General features: G+C 33.8%; 1 protein-coding gene across 29 annotated transcripts in view; it reads left to right on the top strand.

Annotated features, from left to right (window-relative positions):
- The window catches only part of RIMS2 (regulating synaptic membrane exocytosis 2), a 444,895-nt gene that overhangs the window by 233,280 nt on the left and 196,354 nt on the right, over positions 1–15,261 (top strand). For 19 of the 29 annotated variants that reach the window (XM_066564614.1, XM_066564744.1, XM_066564675.1 and 16 more), the window contains 4 exons: positions 589–688; positions 1,414–1,537; positions 6,249–6,295; positions 7,432–7,544. In XM_066564614.1, coding sequence (XP_066420711.1) covers positions 589–688; positions 1,414–1,537; positions 6,249–6,295; positions 7,432–7,544 — 384 coding nt within the window. Of the gene's footprint in view, positions 1–588; positions 689–1,413; positions 1,538–6,248; positions 6,296–7,431; positions 7,545–13,140; positions 13,189–15,261 lie in introns of all 29 variants that reach the window. The other 10 variants (XM_066564735.1, XM_066564543.1, XM_066564641.1 and 7 more) reach the window with 1 other exon arrangement.

Raw genomic sequence — 15,261 nt, 5'->3', positions numbered from 1 at the left:
TTAAATCCCAGTATGAAGACCAGTAAGAAACTTCAAGAATTTGAAGATTATTCAGTTATTACTGATTCTGACATGTAAGTCTGATAGTAAGATAAATATTAAGGTCAAACCTGTTGAAGTTCCCTGTAGAGAAAGCCACGTCCTGTCTGAACTTTCAGTGTGACAAGTGTTTTCATCTGACTTGCCAAGCCAAAGGAATTTCATTGCTTACTGTGAACATCCTGAGTTGTGTTACATTAATATATCTTTTCCCAGTTAAAAAAATAGCGAAGTGAGCAATTAAATGACCAATAACTTACATTATTTTGGGTGGTAATTTATAATACAATGAGATACTATACATGTATTTGCTAAAAAGTAAAAGCTTTAGGATTCTCTATTTACATTCTTTTTCAATTGTACAAATTGCCAGAATAGCTACAAAAATTACCTGCCATAGCCAAAGTTCTGTGGTGTTTTTTCCAAGTGTATATGTGTTACCTGGACTGCATGAAACCCAAGGAAAAAGCTGAATTCTTTCTATTGCCAGAACATTTAAATAATCTAAAGTAATTTTCATACTGTGAAAATACTTCCTATTTGAAACAGGTAGTAGGAGGAAAGATGACTGAATCAGGTCGACTCTGCGCATTTATCACCAAAGTTAAAAAAGGAAGCTTAGCTGATACAGTGGGGCATCTTAGACCAGGTATGTATCTACTACAGATCTATACTGCTGAGTTTCTTTTCTGAAGGTGATAACAAGTGAACAAGTTTAATTACATGTGAAATTATATTGAATAGATGTGATGAAATACTGCAGAATTTGACCTGACACTGTTACTAGATGGTTGCTTTTATAAAAATATATATTCTTATGCTGTTCAAAAATATTTTAATATTTTTTCTCATTTTTATACTCAAAGTAATATTCTGTTGATGTCCTCCCCAGTCATTTTGTGGTGTATATTTTGTTTAGAGCAAACCAAGCTATGACAAAGGTATGAGCAGAACCACCTTGCCTAGGAAGCTGCTTCTGTTCCAACATGCAAACCATAGATTGCTACACTGGATGTTCAAGAAATATTAGCATATGAACTATCTGAACCAAGTTGATGAGATATGATGTTTTAGTTTTGAATTTTCTAAAGAGCATGTTGGGATTTCTGTAAGCCACAGCTGCCAAAGCAAGTAAGAGCACCATCTAAGTCAGTAGGGGTCCTACTGATTATATTATTGTTTCACAGAACTTTACATGTTTGAGGCTGAGCTGCAGAAAACCTTTAATACTTAGGTTTTTCCTGCATGAAGGCCTCAAAACTTGTTCTATAACACAGGTTTCACAATCCAATAAACTGACAGTAGAATGGGTTAAATAGTTGTTGTAAGTGCTGTCCACAGCAAACTTCCTAAGCAAGGTGTTATTACTTACAGGTGATGAAGTATTAGAATGGAATGGAAGGATACTACAAGGAGCTACCTTTGAGGAGGTGTATAATATCATTTTAGAATCCAAACCTGAGCCACAAGTAGAGCTTGTAGTTTCAAGACCAATAGGGTAAGTAATTTCATGTGTTTTATATTAAATATTATAAAATTGTTCACTTTTAGGATGGAGTATATCAAACATTCATTAACATTGTAAAAAGAAAAATCTTATGCAATATTCTGTAAACCAAAAATGTAGTTAGAATGATAGATCATGCCAGTGAGTAAAAAGAGCTGGTGTGAAATCCTGTGTTCTCAGAGTCTTGGGCATCATCTGCTGTTATGGTTAAAAATACGTTCCCTTCTCTGGCTTTTCAGTTGGTGAGCCAGCCTATATTGGCTCTGAAACTGTGGTTATACTGGTTGTTGTGATTCTTGACTGTTGATTTTTATTTCTCTTTCCGCATTTTTTATAATACATACGTAAAATTATGAGATCATAATTGGTCTATGAACAGATGATGAACTCCATTTATTGACAATCTACAATGAAGAATTTTGTGTGAAATATAATATGCTAATGAAGAAAATCAATATGCTTTGGAAAGTCTCAAATCCACATTTACATCACCTTCATCTATGGAACTATTAAATTATCACTTTTTATGCAATACAGAACACACCTGAATGAATAGTTAGAATTGTATAGGACTTTTTCTTTAGTGCTGTACATTGCCCATTTTTATTAAGCTTCAAACCTACCTCTCAATGTCTAAACTTTATTTTTTCTTTCATAGCAGTAGTTGCTTTGTTGTATTGGACTGTACTTCCTCTTCTTCAACTGTTCTTTTTCTTCCAAATTCCTACACCCTAAAGGCATATGCATCACGTTTTTAATTCTCCATTGGAAGTTCCATATCTGGTTACATCAGGGTTGTGAAGAGGGGAATGATTATCACTGATTTTGAAGATATTTACAGTTATTAAGAATTTTCTTTTTTTCTCCCAGATTTTTTTTGTGATATACGGGACACAGAACTGGACAGGGTGATAGGTAATATCATCTAGATTCCCTTTTCCATTTTAGGTTGGACCAGGTGATCTTTCAAGATCACTTCCAACCTGGACTGTTTTAGGATTTTATAATTACATTTAAATAAATATGTGTATCCCTTTATTTTGTATAAGACGCACATGATCTTAATATAAGAAAACATGACTAAAAATTAAGAAGTACTAAAAAAATCTAGAACTATATAATCTGAGAATGGCATTTCAGTGAGGATGACTGTTAGGGTTTCAGCTATAATAGGAACTTATTGTGTTGGACACATCAGGAACTTAAGGTGTAGGAATTTAATTTGGTATGACAATTTTAAACAAACTTGATAATAACAAAAACTAGCTTTATCTTGTCACTGAGATGAGAGGTTATGTCCTGCATACATATGGAATTGCAACCCCTTTAAGGTAATGACTGTATCATCTGTCATGTTTTAGCAAAACTTGGGAGGTGTGGATATAATAGTAATGGTAAGGGACAGACTTTACTCCTTTTCTGAGACATTACTCGTCTCAGAAAAGGAGGTCTCAAATCAATTTCATGCACAAATCTTCCATAGTATCTCTCAAATAGAAGTTTATAGCAAAAGGTTCAAAGAACAACTCACATCTTGAAAAACCCATTTTTAAAATCTTTCTGCATTCTTTTCATTGTGTAAAATCTCCTGTATTATTTCTTGTGCTTTTATATTTGCTGTCTCTTTTTCAGCTTCCTTATCATCATGCCCTCCATTATGTTGCTGTCACTTGAGCAGCTCATCTATAATTCCTTAAACCAAATGTTGTGGGCTCTCAAGATGCCTTTTTCTGCATAACCACTTACCTCATAGTCTGAAGAACGGAGCTAAATCAGTGATAAAAGATCAGTGTATTTGATTCCCAGTGTCAGGTTGCAGTATATGTAAAAGTCTCAGTGATGAATACTTCCTACAAATTGGTAGGTTTTAGATTTTGGTTAGGTCTGTGTAACTCTTAGGAGTTTGATATTAACAGCATAATGTCAGAAATGTTTTTCATGAGGTTAGAGCTGGTGAACTAGAAAGACTATTACTCTTTTCAGCTTAGAAGATTTATGTTCATAATCAAATGCACAACAAAAATTAATAAGTTATGTTTGTCCAAGGAACAATAACTTCATAAGATTGTGTTCTGCTCTGGAAAGTAAAGTCTCAGTGTATGCACAGTATTTAAAAGTTCTTATTTCCTAGATATCAGAAGTGATATTTATTTTATTAGAATTATCAATGCCCAGTTGAAGGGTTTTACTTTTGGATTGAGATAAATCCTATTATTTATAAGGAGAATTTCTTGATGGTTTCATGGAAACACTTTAAATAGTGCAAAAAATCTCCAGTTACCAGAAATTAACTTAGCTGAGAACCTGTTCATGTCCTGATACTCTGAGAACAAAACCAAATTCCAGTAAAGACAGTTATTTGTTTTTTTCTCTTTATTATGGGCTGAGTGCTATGAAAACTGAAGATGACAGGCTAAGCTGACAAGGCAGATAAAATTGAAAGCCATTCTGAAAAAATCTCAACAAAACATGCCAGTTTATCATGCAATTTATCACTTTTTTAATCTTAGAATAAAAATTGATGGCCAAATTGCTAATCAGTGTGAGCTGGCTGTCTGTTATGCCCAGGAACTAACCTTTATTCTGCCTTCTAATTCTCAGAAACAGAGAACTTAAAATGCATGTTATTTTCATGGTTTCTTCAGTTTTGGATTTGGAAGAAGTAATGCACTGTGTTTTAATAATTACTCTATACAACCTGTTTGCAGTGGAACATAACTTACTATGCTAAGAGTCTTTATGAAACTAATTTTACTTCTCCTCCATCTGTTTATCTCTATGAGAGTTCCTAATAAGAAAAACCATTCACATTACCATGAAATATGGGGATCTGTATGCTTTAGGAGTCTAAATGATAATGTTCAAAGCTCTCAAGTTTATTTTTTCAGCTATCTATAGAAAACTCCATTCTGTTCAGAATGATTTATGTATTATATATATATATCTTTTTTTTCCCAAGGTTTTCTTGTCAGACTTGTATGGTAGAAGTTTTTTTGTATTTATGAGTTAAGCTCAAGAGTGTAGTTCTGAGTCAATTACTAGGCAAGTATTGGATTCTGTTATAAATTCTCCTTATATACAAACTTAAATATTTGCTTCTTCAACAGTGCTTGTGAGTTTCTCACAAATTTTGGGTACTAACAACAGAGATTTTTTTCTTGTCTGTAGTGGGCACTTAGAGCAGTTTCATACCTTCTGGTTTATTTCAATTATTGGATACTGTGCATCAACTCACTTGGAAAGATTCCTCAGTCTACTTAGTAAAGCTGTCTTTCTAGTGAATACTGAAGGTATTCTGGAAAAGTTTTTCTAAAGAAAATAGATAAGTTATTTATGTATCATATTGACTCTTTCATTGTATGAAACAGTAGATATCACTGGAACTTTTTCATTTCCCCTTCCTTTTCATTTACCTATGTGGTGGGTTGACCTTGACTGAGCACCAAAGACTTGCTCTCTCCATTTCCCTCCTCAGCAGGACTCGGGGAGGAAATAAGATGAAAAAGTTTATGGGCCACTCAGTAGTTACCATTGTGGGCAAAACAAACTTGAGGAAGATTAATTTTTTAGGAATTAATAAAATAAAAGAATAGTGAGAAATAAAACCAAAACTGAAGCCCCCTTACCCCTACCTCTCTTTTTCCCAGGCTCAAATTCACTCATTTTTTGCTGGTTTTTCTGCCTCCTTCTCCAGAAAGCACTCCATGGTATGGGGAAGGGGAGTTGCAGCCCGTCCTCCTCCTCCACTTCTTCCCTGACCTTGGTGTCTGCAATGACTTTTCTCTCATGGCCTTTTTTCTCATTGTTTTCTTTCACAGCTGCTGCACAGCTGTTTTGTCCTTTATTAAACATGTTATCACAGTGGCACCCAAGGAGCCAGCTGGGCCCAGCATGGTGCAGCCACAGCCTCTCCTCACCATGGCCACCCCTCAGGACTGGCTGTGGCCTTGGAGAAACCAACTGCACTGAAACACACAACAGGACTGTAAATATTGGTTTTGCTGTGACTCTGAACTGAAGCTCTTCATCTTGCTCGGTTTTGCTCAAATAGCTCTGAAACTGTTTATTAGCATATTGATAGTTTTTATTAGCATACAGTAATGTTTGCCCCCCCAGAGGAATAATATGATCCTTTGCTTGGGGGGATGTGATTGAGTGATTTAAAATGATGTGGCTCTGCACACAATTTAATACAGGCGCTGCAACATGTCTTGTATATGAAAGAATGCAATTTTGCCAAATGAACTTATACATTTTATTTGGTTATGGAAAAGGTAAGATAGATTGAATTTGTGGTTCAAGTTCAGTAAAGAATGTACTGGGATAGCCATGATTGGCAGCCGAGTATCTTTTGGTGAGGGTCCAGTAAATGTAATTAATATATTATGTCATTGTCAAGCTACTACTCACAGTTTTAGTCTACCATTAACTATGAGATTGTTCTTTTATTTACTGAATTAGTTTATTTGTGACTGTGCAGCCTGTTTCCTACTTCCACCAAATCTTTTCTGTAGGATTTAAGTTGACACTGAAATTATTTATACTGGATAACAGATAATCATCCCAGTAGCTGAAGACAGCCAGCAGACATGCACAATTCCTGAGGCAATTCATGGTGGATTGGGAAGTGTTATAGTGTAACTGAAATTTAAATATGCTTGTTAGATGAAGGATCAGCCTGTCTTAATTTTCCTGATTTCAGGGACATTCCCAGAATACCCGACAGCACACATGCACAGCTGGAGTCCAGTAAGTTTCAATTGTGGGGTAGGAAAATCTTCTCTCTCTTTTATGTAAGCACAAATAGACCGAAAAATGTCCTCTGCAGTCAGTACAGGTCTTGTCTTTTTGTCTATATTTGTCTCAATATGTCATCTTACTGTATTATCTATCTACCTTTGTTTAATAATAAGCTATCAAAACAGAATCTTGTGATTTAGGTTCAACATTGGTTATAAGCTTAGATGAGTTTTGATTGAAGAAAATATAATTCTAACTAATATATAAAAACATTAATAGCAATTTTTAATTCCTGTTCTCTTGCTTTGCATTTCAATAGTATCTTATAAACTAATGGGAAAGAAATGTTTTTGGTTTACAGCCTGAGTGCTAGCTACTTTGAACTCGGAATACCCTTTATTAGAGCCACTCACTGGTACTTAAATTAACTAAACCCATATTTCATGTAGGGAAGAATAACTTGTTCTTTGGCTTGGATCTGATAAGATGGATTTCAGCCTGGAGTTATTTTTTATCATTGTTTTAGAACACTATTATAATAGAAGCCATGAATAAATGAAATGGCATAAGCTTGATTATAATAATATGAAAAACTCCTTCAATGACATTTTACTCATTGCCCAATTCTTAAAATTAATTTTATGTTTTGTGAGATGTGGATTGTCTTTTGTATTTATAAAAATACTTCACTTTTCCTCTATGTTTTGTATGTCAAAACTTGTCCTGTGACCATTTTCAGACCTTGTAGATTTGAAACAAAATGTACAAACACATTGCGTACATCTTGATATTTTTGTAAAAATCTAATTAAAAAATAGTTGATTGTACGAGATAATAAGTCAGAAGACTGAATTCATTTGACCACAGTGAAGTGTTTATTTTTGGACCTTCAACTTACTGACATAATTACAGTCAGAAATATCTGAATAATCTATATTCCATTCTATAAATAAAAGCTCCTGATTGCATCTGATCACCAAGAGATTGAGTATCATCATTTGGTAATTTTAAATAGATTTTAAAAACTGATATTTATCACAATTTTACTGCATGTTTGGTTATATTTCTACCATTTCTGTTCAAAGAATGTTGAAATATATGCATAACTTCTACTATGTATAAAATATTTTTGTTCATAATTACAGGTTCTAGTTCGTTTGAATCTCAAAAAATGGACCGACCTTCTATTTCAGTGACTTCTCCTATGAGTCCTGGCATGTTAAGGGATGTTCCACAGTTCTTGTCTGGACAACTTTCAGTATGTAAACATTTCATTGATTTTAATGTTGTACTTTTTGCAGCATATGCAACTCTTATTGTAGTGCTAGCTACAGAAATTTCTTGTTAAACTAGCTACATTTTTTGTTTAATGCTATACATCTCAGTGTAGGCAGGAACAGAATTTCATAATCATAGTCCTTTTATTAGCTTTTGGAAATTTGGTATATACATGTATATGTATCTGGTAAGATAGACTGGTAGAGTCAAATTTTCAGAAGGGTCTTATCTTGGCCTCTAGTTATGTTTGTGCAGTTGAGAGTAAACATTTTTTCAACTGTCATACTTGTGTGTAGAGTTGGTAGATCTTATTACCTGTGTGCTTGGATGTTACAACTCTTTATTTCTTATGCACTAACTTTCATATATAACTTCCCCAGATATCCCTCTGATATTTTACTCATGTTGTATTCTGTGTACTGATGTTACTCAGTTTTGTTCTTCACTCTCACTGAGAAGAAAGTTCATTATGTGAATATTTTCTTTTAAAGGGTACTTTTTTTTAATAAACTGAAAAAGTTGGGTTTTGTGCATCTTTCCATGTTATTTAAAATTCCAAAGTGTGATTTTTCAAAAGTGCTCAGGTGAGGCCCGACATATTGAAAAGGAAAGGCAAATGGAAGGGAAGCAGTGCAAAACTGATGTTAAAGAAGTTTGGAAATGTCACATTCATGTTACTTCCAAGTTTTATATGTTGAGTGTACCATAAAAATATGCATAAAATACAAGCAGACTGTTTCTAGGTCTCACAGAAATGGTTTATGGTATGGATAGAGGAGACATAGAATATTTTTGTCTCTTCAGTGGCCATGTTGGCTCCATCTTGCAGTGCATGAGACATTATTTGTTTGCTCATCAGAAAAACCATTTACAATACATAATTTTCTGTAGTTGTTGTACTTAACTACTTTGAAAGATTCAATCATTTGGAGAAATGGAAAACGAAAAATCTTGACTGCAGAATTCTAAGTTCTTTGCAAAAGTACAATGAACAAGGGAACATGAACTGTCAAAATACACAGACCAAAGTTTCTAAAAACCTTATTTCTACAAGACAGTAAAAATTGTTGATAGGGGAGACGAGGAAGAAATTCCTTTTTTCTAAACTTCATAAAAGATTAGGCTGTCAAAAAGTTGTGGTGTCTAGCTCCCAGCAGGAAATTCAAGAGCCAGAGTTAGCTGCTCAGTTGACCAGTGCACACACACGATGGAATAATTGTTCAAATAGAAACTACATAGAACTGACTTTCTCACTTTCTCGGTTTCAGATCAAGATCATGAGTTTAAGATTAAGATTTTTTAGTAAAGTCAGTAAGTATTTTGATTTAGTGGCTTCATAGGATACTGAGGTTTAAGGTATATAATCACAGTATTGGGAAATTTTGAGGTATATTCTATTATATTGAGAATAACAGAAATCCAAAGCTTTTATTTCTCAGAATGGCATACAAAATGCAGTGTTTACCTCAAGAAGGCATAATTCCTAATTTTATTTATTTTTTGAATGTTTCAATATATAAATGCCTATTCTAAAATGTTTTTTCCATCTAAGGAAATCCAATAATATTACGAGACATTAGAAAATCTTTGCTTTTTTTTGGTACTTATCTACTGTTTGCAATTATATTCAATACTCCCTACTTCATATTATCTCTTTCCCTCAGAGAGCAGCTGATATCTATCTGAGAACACAAAGCTCCAGCTGGATGAAACTGAAGTCAGAAATCCTCTGTAACTCTCTAAAGTTGCAATTTAGACATCTAAAATTAGTCAGCAGTTTGAAAGTTTGGAAGCTGGCCTTGTCTGCCCAGCTAATGAAACAATGGAAATAGCTGTATTTCATGTTAATCATGTTAAGGGCACAAACCAGCTCCTGCTGCTGTTGGGTCAGGACCTTATGAGGGAAGTACTAAATTTTTGCTTTGCTAGCAAAGATGGCTGTCATAGTGTCTGAAGATGCTCTGCATTGGTGGCAACATGAGGTCTAAGTGGGTAAATTGCAATGTATAGGCTAATATGCATTTTTAGAAATAGAGGACTTTAGGAAAATTGAAGTATTCTACAGGAAGAGTGTTTTCAAAACAATCAATGTAATTTCTTTTTGGTCTGATCCTTTAAGATAGTTTTGAAAAATTAAAAATGTTGTGACATCAGATTTGGGTGTTTATGTTCTTGAAAGTAGTATGATGAATAATTTTTCCTTCACTTTTTAATATTTGGGTTTATCATTCTACAATTTTTGGAAGTTTTGAAACTTTAGAAGAGATAGTGAAAAAATCCTGTTTGTAAAGTTAGAGATGTTTTGAAAAATTAGAATAAACTATGAGATTTTCTAATTTTGGACCTTTAACAAAAGTGAAGTAGTAAGGTAAAACTGAATTTTAAAGTTACAAAATATATTTTATTTTGAATGCTTCAAAATGGATGTGCTTCAGTATTTTGGTTTTCCATGTCTTAACCATCTCTTTTCTAACAGAACAGTTGATGGATCATATATTCATTCAAAATAGCTGAGTAAGGTAGAAATGAAAGGAAATACTAAATTCTGAATGTAATTGTGAATCTGCTCTTTGTGGGGATTGCCTAGACAGGAGAATAACTACAGAACCCTGGCAACAAATGAGCTGTAAATTAGTAAATGAGGATGCTGTTTTTTGTGGAAGTGGTGGGTCAGTGATATTCTGGGTGATGGTGGCTGAATTCAAGCAGGTGTGATGGATCTCAGGGAACAGATGAAAGGCAAGATTTTGGAAGTGTTTTCTGTATTTTCTGTGCCTTTGAACAGTAGCATGTATCCTGAGGGGTTGCTGTTAGTGCAGCTGTGGTTACTGGCATAGCCAGTGAAATACAAGAGTTGTAGGCAGAAATGGAGATAACAACAGTTTGGATGAAAGTTTGAAGTATTTAAATGAATACTTGAATATAGGCTTATTCAAATAGTACTCTAGATCCTTAAAGCATTTTTATATATAGTTGGAATTTGGAATCTATTTCTTTATGTTCAGTATGGTTTTGGCTAGTTTAGCTGCAGCAATGCCACTGTAGCATTCAGGGATGTCTTTCTCTGTCTGTTCAGTGTTCCATGTTTTCCTCTGTATTGGCACTGGTCTGTGTAAATGTTTTCTTTGTGGAGGTCACAGTGTCAGTCTAGAGCTGACTAATAGGATTGACCACAAAGTAAACCATTGCACATAGGCAGGAAATCCTCTTTACATTAATAATTATTCTGCCCAAGTACATATTTAATTGAACAAATTATGTGCAACTACAGTAAACTATTGTGTGTTATAACTTGCTAATATAATTTATCCATATTATCTGTGTTTTATTTATAGCACTTTTTATTCATGTTGTTTTTCAGGGGAGTATCTGTTTGTTATTGCAATTATAGTTTTTCTATTATTTGCTTTTCTCATTCCTGTTTTTTTTTTTCCACCGAGTTGTTTTTCCTTTAATGTAATTTTGAAAAAGTCAAAAGTATTCTTTGTATGTTGGTGCTCTTAGCTTAACTACTGAATTTTATCTACATTTTTGATACTGTATGAAAAGTATAACTTGAAATTCTTTTCCAATAGTTAGGTTTGGGGAATAACAACATAACTATAAGACCATGTAAATGGATACCAGTATAAAATCACAGTATTAAATTTTTGTACTGGTGGAAGTTCTAGCAGAAAAGGGGTGTCATTTATAAAATTAATCTATATCCCTGTACACTTGAACCATAGAACCACTTCAATAGATTTTCCATACATATTCAGTTTATAAAGCAATAAAAATAAAGTTATAGTAATTATAGTTGTAATATATGCAACATAATTGAAAGCCTTTATGGTATATTATGAAGGGCCTATATGTCAGCACATTGAGGGGATGAGATCAAGTACAACACATGCTACCCCTCCCCTGTCATGTGTTCTTTTTCCTTTTCTTCCTTCCCTTTGTACCTCTATAAAATTAAATTGCTGTTGCTCTAACACCAAAACCTGGAAAGTTCTAGGTAGTGCACAGAATGTGTTGATTTTCCTCCATTTCCAAGGCAGAATATGACAGGTGAGAACCCTTGGTGCATGGTGGGAGAGATTCTGTCCCTCTTGGGATTGCAATATCCTGTGATAATTTATTTTTTTCCTTGTAAAATGGAGCTGAAGCAAGCTGAAGGTCTACTTTTATTGTGACTAGGTCACATTCTGGCACCCTTAACACTGGGCTCTGCAGTCCTGCTTGTGCAGAATGGCAGGAGAGTGCTGCTGCTGCACCTTGCAGAATTCAGGGAGCACATCAGACAAAACCCGTGATCTAGACTGCCAAATTTTCTTATGTATCCTCTTTCTTTGATATAAGAACAGATTATTTCACACATTTTATAGAACAGATTTCCTGATCATCTGTGCATGCCAAATAAGCAAGGAGGGTGGCAGAAGCATCAGCACAGTGCCTATTTCCATGCTTTGAGTACATTTCTAATGGAAGTGAATATTGAGTAGTAGCTTCTTTCTATCATTTTGAATTAGAACAATAATATCAGGAAAACTGAGCATAGGTAAAGGAGATTCCAACCTGTCAGATGGCTGTGATTATTGTGACCTACTCCATGCTCCTGTTCTCCCACTCACCAGCCCTCTGAGGTATCAACAGATGCTCCTTTTCCTGTCCATGTCCCATACTCTGTACCAATTCTGTGCCACTCCATTAGCTGCTGGCCTAAACTGAAGGTGGGGAGTGGTTGCTTGGAATTTGCAGGTAGTCCAGGAACTTGTGTTGCCTGTTCTCGATGTAGTCTTGATGAACCCACTGGAGGCCACAAGGTTGTATGTGGTCTGAAGTGTTACAGCGCAAAAATATGTTATAAATGCATCTATATATGCAGTTTGTTAAATTTTCTAGATCCCATTTCATGCAAGGATTTTGTGTGTATACCATATGTCATTTCTGTTGTGATTGCTAGAGAGTTGAAAAACATAGATTGTACCTTCCCACATGTAAAGTTAATATCAGAGAGCACAAACTTTCTTTTAATTGTTTTCTAAGTATTTAGGAGGACTTATCAAAGACATGACTCTTAAAATTGCAAAAAAGAGAAAACCTTTTCTTTTACTCACTTTCCTAAGTAACCAAAGCTGTCAGTATGTGAATTGTACTTGTTTCTCTCTGAATATGCATGTACAATCTCCCTGAAAGAGATGATCGACCTTACGTTTCCTACCCCACTTTTAAATCACACTTTGCCTACCTGTTGTTTCTGTTACATGTTATTACTAAATCTATTGTAAATGTTGTCTATAGACTTGCAAAGAGAAATCCTTGCTTGTGGGGAATCAGTGGCAAAATTCCTGCTGACTTCCCTATGGCAAGAATTTCCACCAAAGAGTTTTGATATGATTTGGTAACAGATTTGCAGATTTAATTTATGCATTGCATTAAAATACTTTTTGTTAGATAAATATGTTGTTGGTGTAAAGCTGTGTTTAAAGTAATAGTTATGTGTCTTTGTTTTTACTTTTGGTCTTTTAGTTTCCAGCGTGTTGTCGTTTTTGGTTTTGTTTTATTGCTTTTTCTTTAATTTTGCTTACCAGAGCCAAAGCCTTAGTAGAAGAACAACGCCTTTTGTTCCTAGGGTTCAGGTAAAGACTTCGTCTGCCTGACAGAAACTAAAGTTGTGGGTTTTTCTTTTGTTTGTTATGGAAAATGCATAGTAGGAAAACGTTACATTATAGTCCGTTTTCCCATATTTTGAGTGTGTTGCTTTAAACCATATTAACAACTTTCATGTCATCTTGTGAGCAGCTTGTAAAATTCTGCATGGGGGTTAAAACATTAAATTTAAATTTAAAGAGACATGTAGTTTTATCTAGTTGCCCAATATTAAGCTGAAACAGGTTTCAATAGTGATGATGACTATGCATCCCACACACAAAATTTGTGCATTGTTAAGGCAATAAATAATTTTGTGCTTGAGTTTATTATGTAAAGATGAATGTCTCTTTAAATCATTCATTATCATTACTTAACACATATTTTTTTTGCATTTTCCACATAATAGTAGCGCCTTGAGTAGAAGATGGGCAAAAAATTTGTACCTTGTTAAAATAAACAAATTTCTTGTTTATGGAACTTGGTTCTTGTATTTTTAAGTACATCAATATAGCCAAAATTTTACTTGAATAAAAAATGAATTCTCCCATTGCCTTACTGAATTTATTTAGCTTTGATATTCTGTTTAGGTACAAGTTGTTTGCCTTTTTTTCATTAGGAAGCTTCTAAGGTACTATAGATTTATGCAAAAATAGGTTTTACTAATATTTTATTATGCTTATCTTGCTTTGCTGCATGTTTTTCTTTTTTTTTTTTTAACCAGAATATTATCTGATTTTCTTACAAAATATCTTTATGGAGATGTTATTCTTTTGTGTGGCAGCTTTATAAATGTTTTTCTTTGATTAATTGACCAAAATGTAAAGGATGATCTAAGTGATCAGAAAGAGATGACTGAATTTCATTATGAAATGGAAAAGAGATCATTTTTTTAATAAAGGAATTCTAAATAAGACTGTAATTAAGACATCAGATATGACTCATATTTGATAAAGTACACTTTTTTTCACAACGCAGTATTCTCAAGAGTATTCCTTACAACTGCCTAAATATAAATTCAAAAATTAAGAAACTTCTAAAGAAAAAAGAGATTATAAAATAATGCCTTGATTGTATGATTTAAAGCTAATTTATTATGTGCTATTGACATAAACTGGCTTTGTATGAAAAATTTAAAACATCCTTTAGCATGATTGAGAAAGTTGTATTCTGCTCATGATAATGAAATCAGAGAGGTACAATTACGAGTTGTTAAGTAGTTCATAGAGGTAAATATTATATAAGTAGTTTTTTTAATATTTATTTTCTTTTTATATATGTGCTAAATAAATTATAATTTATATGACAGTTGATTGTTCAATTTAAAAAGGAAAACTCTGCCTGAAATCTGCATGTTTCATGAAATACTGTAATGTAGAAATGACATGTAGTAGTTCCATATTTTAATTCCATTATACAAAATAAAGACATAGACATAAAAGTTGTTTGTTCCACTTAGACTAATATCCTCTCATGAAACAAAAAAATACTTTACTCAAATGATTATGGTAGTTGAGAAAAGAAAAGAAGTGTCGTTTGCTAGAAAGTATCTAACAAGAGATGAAAATGTTTAAGGCTTACTTGCTCACCCTTTGGATGCATTATTTTTTATATTATAGGTAAGAATTGTCCTTAGACCCAGTTTTGTCTAAACAATCAGTGCCTGTGGAGTCCTTGTGGACCTGTCTAACAGTTTTTTTTGCAGAGCCTAGTAACAATCCATGCTAAACATAAGGGTTTTGACAAGAGTTTCTGAAAAACTCAAAATTATGACCTTGGCAAAATCATTGCACCTACTCTGAAACAAAAAGTCATTTCTCTCCCACTTTTTGTGGTGATAGTAGATAGTATAAAAGGATTAATGTTAGATATAGTTACCAGGCAAGCTGCTGAAAGAACAGGAATTCTCCAGTGGTCTTCAAACAAGGGTATTAGGAGCAGTCCAGCAGCAGTGCAGAATTCTGGTTACTTTTTTGGCATGACAAATTCACTAAATCAGAGCTCTGAGCTGCTGTTTATGGTTGTCAGGAAGTATACATTTCATTGTGGGCTGAGGTATGGCT

The sequence above is a fragment of the Molothrus aeneus genome, chromosome 1 (genome assembly GCF_037042795.1).
Source record: "Molothrus aeneus isolate 106 chromosome 1, BPBGC_Maene_1.0, whole genome shotgun sequence".
In the NCBI taxonomy this organism is placed as follows: Eukaryota; Metazoa; Chordata; class Aves; order Passeriformes; family Icteridae; genus Molothrus; species Molothrus aeneus.
The sequence above is the reverse complement of the archived record's forward strand: the minus strand, read 5'-3'. Positions and strand labels throughout refer to the sequence as shown.